Genomic DNA, 14,943 nt, shown 5'->3' with positions numbered 1-14,943 from the left:
CTACCACAGACTGGTAACAAACCATATATTTCTTTGATTTTACTTGTCTTGTTTTTGGTGCTGAGGAGGATCAATGAGGGCAGATTTCAGCAAGAAACTCGTTATTACATGGTGACTCAGATGCCTCGACATACATGTTTGGTACATGCTAGTATCTCCTAGGGTGCCTGTCTGGCATTCCAGGAAGGCACAGCCTTCCTGTAGGTCCTGAGTCTAATCTGTCCAGACATCTTTTCTTGGTGGCTCAGGTACCCTTTGGCACACAAAACAGCAGTAGGTCTTATGCTTAAGTGCTGAGCCACTGCCTAGACGAAATACTCATTTGGTGATATCCACCTTCCTCCTGAATATGTCTGTATGTTCCACCTCACACAGAGCAGCTAAGAAATTCTGTCAAAATATTATTTTACTTTTCCAATCCTACTGAAAGTTATTCTCATGATTTAAAGAAGCCATCTGTGCACTTTCTTCTCTCAGCTCACTACCCCTGCTTTTCAAACATGCATGCCCAAGCCAGTCCAATCTCTTATGAACCTTTCCTGCTTCCCATGTTGCACTGCCAGGAGTAACAAGTTGATTAGAACTTCAGCTGTCTCTGTGTGGATTATGCCCACAGGCAGCCAGGAATCTGGACAAGACCTGCAAACCTGTATACTCAGTATACCAGTATATGGTAGATTCTTAGCTACACTATTTACATATTCTTCCCACTGCTCTGACAAGAGCTCCTGAGAGCTCCTGTTTCTGGGCTTAGCATTGGTGAAGCAGTGTGGGCGTCTTCCCACAGGATGCAATCCTGTTCTTAAGCCTTGCTCTTGCTACAGCCAACTGAAGCTTACCCTTTGTGCCTCAGCTGGTATGTAGCTGCACCCTTGGAGCTCATTTGCCAATATGGAAAAGCTACTGTGACAAAATAGTTCTGAAGGGCTTCCTTGCAAATGAAGGAATAGTTTCTGTGGCATTAAGCAGACTTATCTTACCCATGAATAACTTTGTTTTCTCTTGCACTGACTTTATCTAAGCCCCTTGATAATTGCATTTGCAAAATGGATTAAGAACATGGATCAATCTGGCTGGCAAGTATCCAAGTCCCTGTGAGGACACCAAGAAAAACACGGAGGTCACATCTTGTTAGCCTAATCATGGAGGTATATTCAAACTTGAAACTTTAAACATTGCCTGCAATTTAATAGGGATGCAAATCTATCATTTTTGGTATAATTGCAATTTTAATCCTTAAAGAGGTGCAGTATTCTGATGATTGTGAAGTACCAACAGACATGCAGACTGAAAAATACTGGGAAGTCATTGTTTGAGTTCATATAACTGGAAAGAAGAGTTTTACCAATGCTGTGGCATGGATAATATAAATAATAGCAGCTCCCTGTGAAAAGTCAAAATGTAGGCCTGCCACTTTCAAAGGTAGATACTATAATTTCTTTGGATTTAGAATTAATTAAAAGAATATAAGAAGTCCATGGATCACAAAATCCAGTGTATCCTACAACCCATGCCCCATCATTTCCTTCTCCCTAACCAACCGTCCTGCCTTAAATTAAGGTATTAATCTGCTGGCACCTGCTGTGTGGCTGTTATGTAGTTAGCCATCAATCTGAACACTGCCAACTAAAATCTATTTATTGACAATGTTTTTGTTCCTGTGTCAGAACAACCATTTAGTGAAACAGCCTTTTCCTGTTCCTGCTGTTTACCTTCTTGTCTATTTTCCAAGCACAGTCAGAGCTCCCTTTAGACTTACTTTAGCTGGGCTCAGATGACCCTAGTCTTCCAGTTTCTCTTTGTAAGACAGTCTTACCATTCCTCTGCATGGGGGGAGAGCCCTTCCCTGTACCTGCACCTATCAGATGTTACCTTTCTGGAGTCCAGAGTTGAAGACAGGAGAGGCCTTTGGGACCCAATGCATGGGCACAAACACTTTGCACGTTTCTTAGGTGTGTAACACCAGTACACACCAGAGACTGCACGCACTTTTCTTTCCACATGTTGCACTTGTGGCTTGTAGGTACCTGAGTACAAACAGGACATTTTCCCTTTGATTTAGTTGTAGAGCTCCACTTCTAATTGTACAGACTAGCTTAAAACTTGTATACCAGGACCTAGTTTTCAGGATTTCGTAATTGCATAAGTTAGATCCAAAGTCTCTGTTTTCCTTCCACTTTGCATATATTAAACTTCTTTTGCTTCACCACACTTCAAATGTGATGAATTCCATCATCATCCTCACCAAAAATAGAAATGAAAATTAATTTCACTTGAAGGCCACACTTAGCAGGCTTTTGCTTTTTTGATACATATGGCTAAAATCTTATTTTGATTTTCTTTGCAGGTTTTACCTCAGTCTGCTGCTCAGCAAGTCTTGCTTTACCTCTGTACTGCCTGGCATCTGTTACTTCTGAAATCTGGTTTTAAATCAAAAGCCTTATTTAGAAGCCCTATTTTTTTTTACCCTTCCCTTCAATTTACTTGAAACTGGTGCAAGATCCCATAAAGTTAAACCACATAGCAGAAACCTCCTGAGAAAGAACAGGGAAAAGGGGATATTTGTGAGTGTGGTTGCTGTGTATAATTTTCATGATGACTCTTGTGAGCTTCAGTTTACAAGCTATCTCAGACATGGATATGCCTACAGTACAATCAGTAACTCTGACAAATTGGTGACTGTCTTGCCAGATGGGCAAGGAGGCTGCCCTTCTCAGCCCTATATGTGTGTTTTTCAGCTCTGGCATGGGGTTTCTCTGAGGGTGGCATCTGCAAAGCAGCATCGAAAGGTTTCACTACCACTTGGGTCTGACTCACCAGAGCACAGATGCCCTGTATACCTGGATTTTCAATCCCAGGAGCTACAAATCCTGAGGCACTGTGCTACACACAGTGTACACACTTCTCTGCATGCTGGGAGGTCTGTATGGTGGAAGGATGGCATCCCCAACACTTCTTCCACAGAAACAAGGCCAGACAACCGGACAAGCCACATGAATGAAATTCAGTCCAAAAAAATACCCTTTGAAATCTGAACAATTGCCTTTCAAAGGTGAGGGCCTGCGCTCCTCGATACAAATGTAAGCGGCAATAAATACCTCTGCAGTGCAAGAATGCATATTAACCTGGCTCTGGATTGCCAGATACACTCTCTGCAGGGCAGGCAGCTATTAAAAGCTTGGTACTTGTTATCTTTTTATCTCCCTTGGATGTGGTGTAGTGAAGCAGAGCATGCTGATACATTGCCCAGATATGGTGCCTATAGATGTCCTAACAAATAAACTCTCTTTCAGGATTTAGTTACAAGCACTTGAGATTAGTTCAAAAGGAGAGTCTGTGGGAATGTCTCTCTTAGGCTGCTCTTCAGGATGCATTTCTTTTCCTTCATCACCTCTCTCTTCATCCTGATAATCACTGTGCAAAAGAGAGATGCAGTATGTCACCCAGCGGTGCTAGAATAAAATGAGTACCATCAGGAATTCTGCTTGTCTTCCATAAAAATCTCATAACTGAGGGCTATTTTAGAACTCCCTATCAGTTCTGTGCCCATATTTCTTATAAAACAAAACTCAACAGCCATCATTTCTTCAGTCAGGCTCATAATTCCTTCTCTCTGTACTTTTTAAAGAGCTACCTCACATCACTCTTAGCATAAACTGAGGTTAACTGATATCTGGATAATATCAGTCACTCTTTTCTGATTAGTTACACACACAGCAAGGGGTTTCAGATTCTTTGTTTAGCAGTACTGTCCTGGCTCTTTCTCCTAGAAAAAAAAAGGCTATTTTTCTGTCTTTTCAGGTTAAGCTTTCCTGCACAAAACCAAGAAATGTGCTTCTGTTTCCCTTTGTACTGAACTTACCTGCAAAAGGATCCTATTTCCATCATGGTCTTCTGTCTGCCATCTGTCTTCACTGATGGGGCTGCATGGGTTGGGCAAGAGAGGCACAAGCTGCCCCACATCTTTTACTCTAAACTCCAGCACTGCTGACTCTGTCGTCATTGGCACCTGGCCCTTTGGAAGTTTCTTTAAAGAAAACTGAATGTCTATTTCCATGTTAGAATAGACAGGAAAAACACAAAAGTCTGCTTTTTTCTGACATACAGGTCTTTTCAATATTAACTCATACAATTTCAAAATGTCCACAAAGTTTTCGTTCCTGCAGTATATGGTGAAGCGGATCATTTCTTTCCCGTAGTGCACTGGGCGAATGGCCCACAGAGGAGTCTCTGGAGCCAAAGTGTAAAAGTCTTGGCTGCAAGGCATGTAAGGGAGGAATTTCCCATGCATTAGCTCTGTGTGGTGGTAATGCCAAGGTGGCCGCTGAAAGGTTTCGTGGAGCTGCAAGATTGGTTCTTCTCCATACTCCTCCTGCAGAAACAGAATGATGGCAAGAGCTGGCTGAGAAACACCAGCCTTAACTGGCTTCCTGCGCTTCTTGGGCACTCGTCTTTCTGAGACTCGGAACAGCTGGAGGTCTGGATGGATCCAGGCTAGAAGCTTATCGATGGCTTGCTGAAGAGTCTTGGATTCACCTGGGTCTGTGATAATATGTACACTTACAAGGAATGGGTCTTGTATGCCTTCCACAGAAAGTTCACCTGAAATATTTTAAAAAAAAATCCTTTAATTTTGTAATTTGTAACCAAGTTGACAACATTTAGGTGATCCTTAAAGAAGACACTGTCCGCTCAGTCACAGTGGGCTTTTTTTTTTATCTCTCTCAAGCTCACCTGTATTAAACAACAAAAAAAATGTACAGAGATACAGCAACCAAGAAGACAGTCAGAAGGCAGAGAAATTTCATCATGCATACCGTAAGAGTTACTGTTTCTACTGAAGTAGCATTCAGAAGACATTACTCAATGTGTATTCATGTGTTAGAAAAGAGCTGCTCCATATAGCTGAGAGGTAGGAAAGACAAAAATACTGATGTAGAGTGGGGGTGAAAGGGATATTAGTGATGTGCAGAATGATCACGGTGGACAATGTTCATTCCACCTTGTTTTAATTTGTGCCAACTGGCTTCGGCCATGGAAATCACACCATTGAACTCCACTCTATTACCCTGACGTTGGAGTTTTCTTAACACTCAGTTAAGAATGTTTTGTGTCCTGGAGGAAATTGTTCTAATAAGTAAGGTGAAGTTTGTAGGGAGAAGTAATATCTTTTATTACACCAACTGATACAGTTGTGGGGAAAAAAAAAAAGCAGAGAAGCCTTCAGGCACATAAGTCTTTCTTCAGGAAAATATATTACTTGTCCCAACAAATCTTCCACTGTTTATATCTTCAGACTATCAAGACTATAATAATACTACTACTTCAAGGTTTTTATAAGATTAGGGAAGACTCATAAAAGCAGGAAGCACAAAAAAATTACACTTACTCGGGGGAAGAAAGAAACCTCTAGTTAGCCTTGGCAATGTTCACAGGGGCTCTATCTGTTGTTTGTCCCTGAAACCTCTTTGATAGCTCAGAAGTGGAGCAATGTGTGGTTGGAGGGCTGAGTAGAAATTGTTACTTCTGTTCTGCTGGAGTTGCATGCCAATAAAGATGCATGTGCATGGTGATCCAAGACAGTTTAATAAATTAGCCATGCAACCTTGATATTTTTGCTGAAATGCTTCCCCTTGTGTGGTGTTCTGAAACCACCTCCATGTCTGAGACCCTGAGCCTAGGCACAAAGCCCAAATGTGTGAAAACTCAGAAAGACTTCCCAAGCTTTTAATTGTGCAGCCCACATTTAACAGGGGGATTGTCCTATTAGCAATCAGTACAAACCTCTCCCTCCTCCTTCCTGGCATCAGAATAACATTCTTGTGATACTTCACCAATTGCTTTAATGGAAAAGCAGCTTTTATACGAGTAGTGTATTTTAGTTGTCTTTCAATACAAAATAGCTGTAAGACCCAGAGGAAATCTAGATGCAACTCATAGCTGTCCAGACAGAGATGGCTGGTAAACATACCATCAGCCTCAATTTGAAGCTGCAGAAAGATATGGTATGCACAGCAAATAGCAAGCATGCATCTTGCCTAAGGGAGACAGAGAAAAATCAAATAAGTAATCAAAAATACAATTACAGAAGAGTTCTTGTATCTCTGTGTGAAATGGGTGATGTGGAGTGACTTTGTCAGATAGCTAATGGAAAAAAAAAAAAATTGAAGCAAAAAGAAAAACTGTGTCAGTATGTGGCTAGAGGTTTTGCTGTGGCAATCGTTACCGGTAGGTAATTCTTTGAGATATCCCCATGTGGGGTAGTCACAGTGTGGGAGTAAAACAAAGGGGTGTGTGAGGGGAGGTCCTCTCATGGGCCTTTACATGGGGCAGCAGGACAGGAAGGAAAACAAATTGCAGAGGACAGTGATCTAATAAAACCAGAAAGAAAGTAGTCACCATAGCTACGCAGTCATTCATTCTCTAAGATTGGAATAGAAGATGTTCAGCTCTTTTCTCCCTCTGATTCCTTTGTTACACAAATGCTATCAAAGCCTGCAACAAGTGACAGGCTTGATATTTATGCATATAAATGACTGGAGCTCTGAAAGAAGGCTGGGCATAACAATGTGAAGCAGAGAGCCATCGTTGCTGATGCCTTCTTGCTCTGCATTGAAAAAAAGTCCCTGAGCATGGCTTTTCTGTCCTCCTGTTGCTCAGCATGGTGCATGGACACTGAATGGCTAAAGCATTTTTCACAAGTAGAGCCTTGTGGGAGCCAGTGCCAGCATTAGTATTCTGCAGCCATCACTGCCTGTACCCATCGGCACCAGATGCTCACAGAACCAGCCTCAGAGGCGCAGCACAAAGCCATCATTAGGAGCTGGGGTTATACACAGAGCAGGGCAAATCATCTTTTTTTTTGAGCTAGAAGCAACTCAGTTGAAGGGGGGAAAGTGTAACAGATCAGTAGAGAAAGAGCTTCAGTTCTATTTTATGTTATGCTTTTCCTGTAATGCTTTTACACCTTTCATTATGTGGTTTCTGTGCTTCTAAAATGGCAGCCCTTTCTATTTGGGTAAGAAAAAGGGAAACTTAAGAAAAGCAGAAATACGAGGCAGGAGGAAACTTTCCCTGAACTGACATTAATTTGCAAATTGTTTCTATGTTACTAACAAGTCTTTTGCTCCATCTGACAAAGAAGGAGGGGAAACAACACCGTTTCTCATGACACAGTTCAATTTGCCCCCGGCAAATTGTTACAGAAGCAAATGAAAGCTCTGCATATGTATTAGCCTTCCTGTGTTACTAGTTAATCCCACAGAAAATATCAAAATGCTGAGGCATCTATTTGAAAATAAGCTTCACAGTTCTCATAGCTGTTACATTTTCCCCCTTTCTATGACAGAAGGGGATTGGTTCTTTTTGAGTTGGCAAGCACTAACTTTGCTAAGAGGTAATTACTACCAGGATTGAGAGAGTATTTTACAATTCTAAACTTTTTACTCTTCTGTTAGGTATTATTAACCACCTGTGAGAGGTTAAAGCATCAGCCCAAATGCTGTGGGGCTGTCAGACCTGATATTTTACAATTGAGCTTTGTATGGGTCCTTCTTATATATTATTTTTATTTTGCTGCTGATGTGATATTGCTGAGCAGAAATAAAAGAAAGTCTTGCAAAGCAGAAGGGCAGTCTTGCCCTGTGGTTCTTCCTTCCCTCCTCTTCCTGCCCAGAAACCACCATCTTTTCATCAGAAAGACAATATGACAGGAAGCAGTGGGTCCTGTCAAGTCTGTCTGTGCCAGCTATCTCATTTCGGTTTGACTTCTCTGAAGTTGAAGCTGCCTTGGCTAGAGAACAGACAGGATAGGTTGCTTACATCCCCTGCTGTGTGTATGGAGAGAGGCAGCCACCTCTGAAAAACCTGTGGAGGATGATCTTGCCTTCCTCATTCCTTTCCTCTCCCCTCACTCTGAAGGGAACAGTAGTGCCTGCAGAGGCCAACCTTCTCGGCATCCAGAGCTGCTCAGCCCTTCCCTGGCCAGAGGTGCCCAGCTGGATGGCTATGACAAGGGCTGGTGAAAGGGTATAGAGAACAGGTCTTAGGAGCAGCAGCTGAGGGAGGGCTGAGGGCCTGTTTAGCAGAGGGAAAAGGAGGCTCAGGGAGGACCTTATTGCTCTCTACAACTGCCTGAAACGAGGTTGTAGTAGAGGTGGGGGTTGGTCTTTTCTCCCAAGTAACAAGCAATAAAACAAGAGGAAATGGCTTCAAGTTGCACCAGTGGAGGCTTAGATTGGATAATGGGAACAATTTCTTCACCAAAAGCATTATCAAGGATTGGAACAGGCTGCCAAAGGAAGTGGTAGAGTCACCATCTCTGGAGGTATTTAAAAGATGTGTAGATGTGGCCTTTAGGGACATGGTTTAGTGGCAGACTTGGCAGTGCTTGGTTAACAGTCAAACTTGATGATCTTAGAGGTCTTTTCCAACCTAAATTTTTATATGATTCTATGATCTGGTGACACAAATGCCCATGGGTGAAGTGGGAACGAATGGGTTAAGTCCTCTGCTCCCTTAGGGTGGTGGTTGAGGGGGCAGCCACCATCCCTGAGAGATGCCAAGACAATTCAGGTATCTGGTAACACCATTTTTACAGCAGCTGGCCAGGAAGGCAGGGCTCCTGGCCCAAAGCAGGCTCAAGTGGGTGCAACATCAAGTCAGCAACCCCAGCAGCTGGGAAGCATCTAGACTCATCTGCAAACATGGGGAACTGGAGCTAACACTCCTTCTTCCTGGAGTATGTATGCATTTAACATTAAACAACACAAGAGGCAAAATGTCCCTAGAGTTTTCTTCCATGCCACCTGCATAATCCTAGATTACAGAATTCTCCCTCTTTCATATGTTTTTTGGCCCTGGCTCTCATGCATAGCTTGCTCCAGCAAAACTATGGCCATGACCTGGCAGTCTGGTCCCTCTTTTACACTGTGACAGACCCAGGTTGCATTCCCTCTTGACCAAAAACCAGACCTGTCCTTCTCCGGGCAGTGTTCCAACCCCTTTTTAATTGCAGGAGAAGTCACCATCAGCAGTCTAAATGAGATCTGATTTTCCAGGCTTCTCCAGTGGACTAAACTCAGCCTGTAGAGAAGTTTAGGAAGGATTTAAGTATCTGTCTCTCTGAAATATCTCTCCTTTTGGTGAAACGAGGTGTGAACCTAAAGATCTCTCTGTCTCACCAGGAGGTATTTAATGAGGACTTACCTATAGGGTTAGGCAAACTTGGAAAGTATGTGAGCTAGGACTGAATTTGTAACAAAGAAAGATTGTCCAGGCAGACTGGTTCCTGGCCCCAGTTTGTGCATGGGAAAAAGCATTTCCAAACTTTGGCAGATATTTTCAATATTCTAGTCACCCACATTTTCAATCTTTTATTCAGGAAACGCAGAGGAAATACCCAACCTAAAAATACTTGACTTTTTTTTTTTTTTTTTTTTTGTGCTGACCTGCATTATTGCATTGAGAACCTGAACATTGGAATGCTAACTTCCATTTTTCCACTGCGGCATGCTGCTTCATGGGAACCAACACCTGAACATATCTTACACTGTACAGATCAGATTCATTTATCGCTACATCAAGCAGTAAGATTTCAAATTTCATTCGACTAAATTGCATGATGCAGTATCAGAGATGTAAATCGGGCAATGGGAGAGGGTAAGAGCAAATGTGCCAAGCTTCTGGATTGCAAGTCCCGTCAAGCAGTACTTCATTATCAAGACGTAACTGCTATCAGGAAGTAATGAAATAATTCGGAATGAACATTGCAGATCAGCATATTTTTTTTCATTGTTAATCAATGAAAATATTTCATCTGTGGGAGTGTAAAATAGCCCCAAACACTGTATAAATAATGTCAGAAAAAAAGCACTATAATACTTCCAATTGAAATTTCCCAGGATTTCTGTTGCACAGAAAATGTCCATATTTCCTTATTTCAATCACATTCCAAAACACAAAGAAATGTCAAAGTGGTAGAATTTCTCAGTGAACAGAATCTTCAAACTTTATTTGAGTCCAAGGCAAGACCAACCGTTTTTGGTGTACTAAGTGAAAGGCTCATGGGTGGACATAAAGGCAGAGGCTATTTTCATAAACAAGGAGCGTCACTTTATGGGCAGCTGCAACAGAAGCAGTACTGGACACCTCTGGCACCAGAACTCACTGTTAGGTCATGCTTAGATGAATTATGCAGCATCAATAATCTTTTGAACAAGCAGGATGTGACAGATTCACCAGCTCTTCCATTCTCTTTCCCTGCTGTTTAATAGCATCTGACAAATGCAGGGCTGCTGGATAATGTGCTTCTCAGCATGCCCTGCTTTGCACACCGCCTCAAACTCATGAAGGATGTTCAGAAGCAAGAAGAGGATATTCTGCACAGCAAAGAGCCAAGAGGAGGAACCTCTTTCACACTCCCTTCAGAGCAGCATTTTCCTGAGGAGCTGCAGTTGAGCGTTCTACGCTGGTGTCAGGATGGTCACGCCTCCATCTGTACTAAGGTAGTATAGACAGTGCATAACAGCCCAGCATACAAACAAGCATAGCAAAATGGTCAATCTGCTCCTCCAGTTGCTGTACTACAACAACAACAACAACAACATTGCAAAAATAAAGCTCAAAAGTTAAGCCCATTATCTGTCTGATGGAGATAAAAAGCCTTCTCCGGTATATTAATATGAATAGTCTTAAGAGGCATCATTGCCCTTAGTGTACATCATGCAACCAACCTTGAGGGAATGAATCTTATCAAAAATTGATACTTAATGTCCACAGAGGCCCTGCATGATCAAGCAAAGGCAATGTAGATGGTGCAGTTATTGCTGAAACTCCTCAGTATGCTACAGCTCCAGTGAATTATCATCCCTCCTCCACATATTACCTTCCCCTGACCTGCCTAAGGGTAACTGCATGACCAACCTAAGCTGCTGTTGAAAGGGGTTATCTCACTTCATCTCACATTCTTCACCTCTCCATGAATTCCTGCTCACTCCCTTCTGTTGGCCTCGGCACTTGTGTAGCTACATGTCCTACATGGATCATGCAACAGCACTCTGATGCTCACTCTCCCATTTGCAGTCATACAGTCTATATGGTGCCAAGATCACTGTCTTGGCCCTTTTCAGAGCCATATGGCCCCCATCTTCTTTATAGGAATCACAATTATTGTGGCACAGAGTCATCCCAGGGAGAGTTAGGTACCTGAAGGATATCCCTCCAGCAGGAGGTTGGCTGTACTTGGTTCCCTTTGTAGCCCAAGGAGAGAGACAGAATCAAACCTTCAGATAAGGCCCATCACTCTCTACTGTACACCCTTCCATCTTGGATGCCTCATCTGTCCAACTAAAATGGAGGGTAAATTGTGCCTATGTGCATATTTTGAAAATCATTCTTGTTCTAGTATCTTATCTTGCTGTAGTCTTTGTCAAATGAGAAGTATTTTTGTGATAAGTGTTACGGAAGAAAAACTCTTGAACTATGTGATTATCATATCTTCCACCACATCCTCCAAAACCAACTTTTTTGGCTCCTTTAGTCAGGCAGCTTACTGTTCATAGTAAGGCAAAGAGTCAGAGACACTCCTTAGGTCACAGATATGTCCTCAGTCCCCATTTCCGTCATCTCTTGATTCACAGCTTTCTCACTTATCCTCAAACTACCTGGTAGCCAAGAAACAGTTCATACTTGGTATAAAGGGATGTGTGTGTTGCCTGTGGGCTGACTGTCCAGCTGGAGGGTAGGAAAAGAGGTAACTCGAACTCATATTACAGTCTTTTTTCTCCATGGAGACAAAAATTTGTCCCACTGCCTTTCATTTAGTTCCAATGAAACCTATGGAAATTTAGTGTCTCTGTGAAGAAAGATGACACATGTTCACATCATGTTTCCCTTCAGAGAAGGGTAAAAGGAAAGGGATGAGAACGTCATACTGTGTTTCTGGCTGCGTAATCCCATGTCCCTGGCCCTCAGCCTTCTCCTTGGTGGTGTGTCCATGTAGTTTACCTAGGCTTTATGGAGCCTGTAGGCATATCAAAGCAGAGGTTGTGCTTACTGTATATTAAGCACCCAGTAAAAAAAAAGACTTCCAGCTCTGAGAAGACAGTGTATTGGATCTTCATGCAGACAACCTTAGGAACCTACAGTGGGTGCTTTCACACCATGGTTACAAGGAATAAACTGCTTGGCAATTCCTCACAAACACCACCAGAGAGAAAGATTTTTCTGCCAGTGCTACGAGCTTCTCTGTGAGCTCCTTTATTCTTACTGCCTGCTGTTCTCCTCTCTCAAAATATGCTGCTGGCACCTTATGTTACATTGGCAACAGCAGCGTTAGAAATAATCAGAATTCCAATTTAAAAAGCCAATAACCTTATCATCTACTTATCCTCTGGAGGGCACTTGAAGCCTTCAATACTCTCCTCAACCACAGATTAAGCTGCTAACTTGCTGAAAAGCAAGAACCCCAAAATGCTCATACACCTTTACAGATATATTCCTGGATGTAAGCTGCTGTAATTTTCTCTCCTCCCTTCCACACAGTTTGCCACAATTTGAGAGTTGTCTTGGTGTCTCAGTCTGCACATGCTGCAAAACAGATTCACATGATTTGGCATTCTCAAACTGTCTTGACTGTTTCAGCTGTCTTCACTCAAAAGCCACAATCTACATCCATTTGCCTATCTAGGGCCTAAATGTCTTCATCACACAGATTAATTCTCACAGGAGACTCAATACCCACAACAGAAACAGCATGGTAAATTTATTTTGATATCCTGAAGAGTATTCCTGATCTATGGAAAACAGCTGGCAATTGCCATTCTGTGTCTTTCAGAAATGCACAAGAAGAAACAGTAATCAGAAAGCCCTGAGTGGGGAACTGAAGCACAACGGTGAGCTGCTGCTCAGAGGATTTGATCCAGTGAGTTTGGTGATGCTGGCATGAATGTGCCTGAGCCATCAGGGTAAGATGCGGGACTTCATGTAACAGCCTATATTGCTGCTAAATTCAGTCCAGTGGAGAGATATAGGGAAGGTGTGTTAATTATAAATGCTCAACTATGACATTAATTTGTTTTTTTGTTATTTCATATTGTATGTAGAATTCAACCAAAAAAAAATGATCTCACTTTTTCGGAGTGGGGAGGGAAGGGAAGAGGGCATGAAACTGAAACAGAGAAAGCAGTATTCCAAATGGCTGCAGATTTCCATTTTAGAAGAGTAAAGTTTTGCATAGAAATACGTCCTTCCCAATCATAAATCTTCCTAAAGGAAGATATGGAAAGATTGTACTTGGAAAGAACCCAGATACCGATCTTCGGTATAAATACCAAATTCTGTACAGTGTTGCAATGTGTAGTAATTCAGTAAAACTCCCATCAGTAAGCACCAGTAAATCAAAAGCTGTACAAACTGCATCCAACACCATACTTTTAAAAGTCTTGTCATTACAGGCATTGTGTTCTCTTAAAATTTGACTCCTATGTAAAGCTGAGATTCTCAAAAATGTGTTTTTTATAAAAGGGCACAAAGAACACTGCCTTAAAAAAAACCCCAAGAAACACTGTATGCTTGAGCAGCTAACAAATTTGGTCCAACAATGAGCTCCATACCGCACACAATGTACTCTAGTTAACTGAGAGTGTGATTTTATGATGGGCTTAAAACAATTTAAGACTTTACTGCTGGCACTCTTCCCCCTACTATTCCCAGCTAAGTGTTTCCAGTGCTTCCCACATGTCAGGTCTAGATGCAAGTTAAAAGAGCTTGCTGAACATACTGAAAAGAAGCCTTCAGACAAGAAGTATTAAGGATTGTGTCTTCTGGTGGCAGTCAGAAAACTGTTTTGGCTATAAATGTTAATTTTCAGGCAGACCTCTTCTTTTAATGACCTTGCACTTTTGCACAAATGTTCCTGGTACCAGAAAGAGGTGACAGAGAAAAGCCAGAGAGCAGGCAGAAGCCACAGCAAAACATCTACACTCTAGACATGTCCAAAGAAAATACGAGATCAAACCATGAGACATGGTCAAGCATTGCCACGTTTGTGTCTCTGTAGACAACAAACAATATTAGCATTACAGCAAAGGACTCATTTGGACTTGACAGTAGTGGAAAATTAGCTGAATCTCAATCTTTTCAGATTGAGCCACACAGCAGTGTGTGGCTCAAAAGATCTACCCTGTACCATCTGATGGATAAGGGAAGCAGGAACAGAAGGCATGCTTTTTTTTGGTGCTTCATCCTGGTCCCATATGATGGAAGCCAGGAGTCACCTTGGCCATATTGATGACCATAACTGGTCTACTCTGGCCTCCAATCGGGAGGCCTGGAGACACACCATCTATAAAGCAGCTGATGCTTTTGAGAAAGCACGCAGGATCACCCTTGAGGAGAAAAGACAACGCAGAAAGAATCGTGCCTTGCAGAATATACCATCTAAGGAGTCCTTCTGCTGTGCCTTTTGCAACCGGACGTGCCTATCTCGTATTGGCCTTTTTAGCCACCAGCGTGCTTGTAACAAACGTGGGTAGAGCCCTTCCCAAATCTTCATTCGCGAAGCCCAGCCGTGATGATGATGATTTCATGAACCTTTCAGAAATCACAGATACAATTTTTTTTTCTAAACTACTAATTAACAAATATGTTGTACCAACAAAAACGAGGCAGGCAGAAGACATCTACTGCTCTAGAATGCGGCATGCACCAATTACCAAATGTCTCAGCTCCCCAGCGAGCTTGCATAAATAAACATTATTTATTTATTTTTAAAAGTTCACATTAAAGGAAATGCACCATGATAATGCACTATGGTCATAAAATGAGGAAACTGATTGTTGGCATTGTCAAAACAGTGCACATTTAGCAGAAACTGTCTTAATAGCTTCAGCCTTCACAAGTGTTTTGTTATTTGACTCAGTGACTCAGATGGCTTTTCCTGTT

At 42.1% G+C, this 14,943-nt stretch overlaps 1 protein-coding gene across 2 annotated transcripts in view; it reads right to left on the bottom strand.

The window, feature by feature from the left end:
• Positions 1-14,943, bottom strand: part of FAM124A (family with sequence similarity 124 member A) — a 44,491-nt gene that overhangs the window by 12,567 nt on the left and 16,981 nt on the right. For both annotated transcript variants that reach the window (XM_064645769.1, XM_064645770.1), the window contains exon 3: positions 3,863-4,602. In XM_064645769.1, coding sequence (XP_064501839.1) covers positions 3,863-4,602 — 740 coding nt within the window. The remainder of the gene's footprint in view (positions 1-3,862; positions 4,603-14,943) is intronic.

Source organism: Pseudopipra pipra, chromosome 2 (assembly GCF_036250125.1).
Source record: "Pseudopipra pipra isolate bDixPip1 chromosome 2, bDixPip1.hap1, whole genome shotgun sequence".
Taxonomy (NCBI): domain Eukaryota; kingdom Metazoa; phylum Chordata; class Aves; order Passeriformes; family Pipridae; genus Pseudopipra; species Pseudopipra pipra.
The sequence above is the reverse complement of the archived record's forward strand: the minus strand, read 5'-3'. Positions and strand labels throughout refer to the sequence as shown.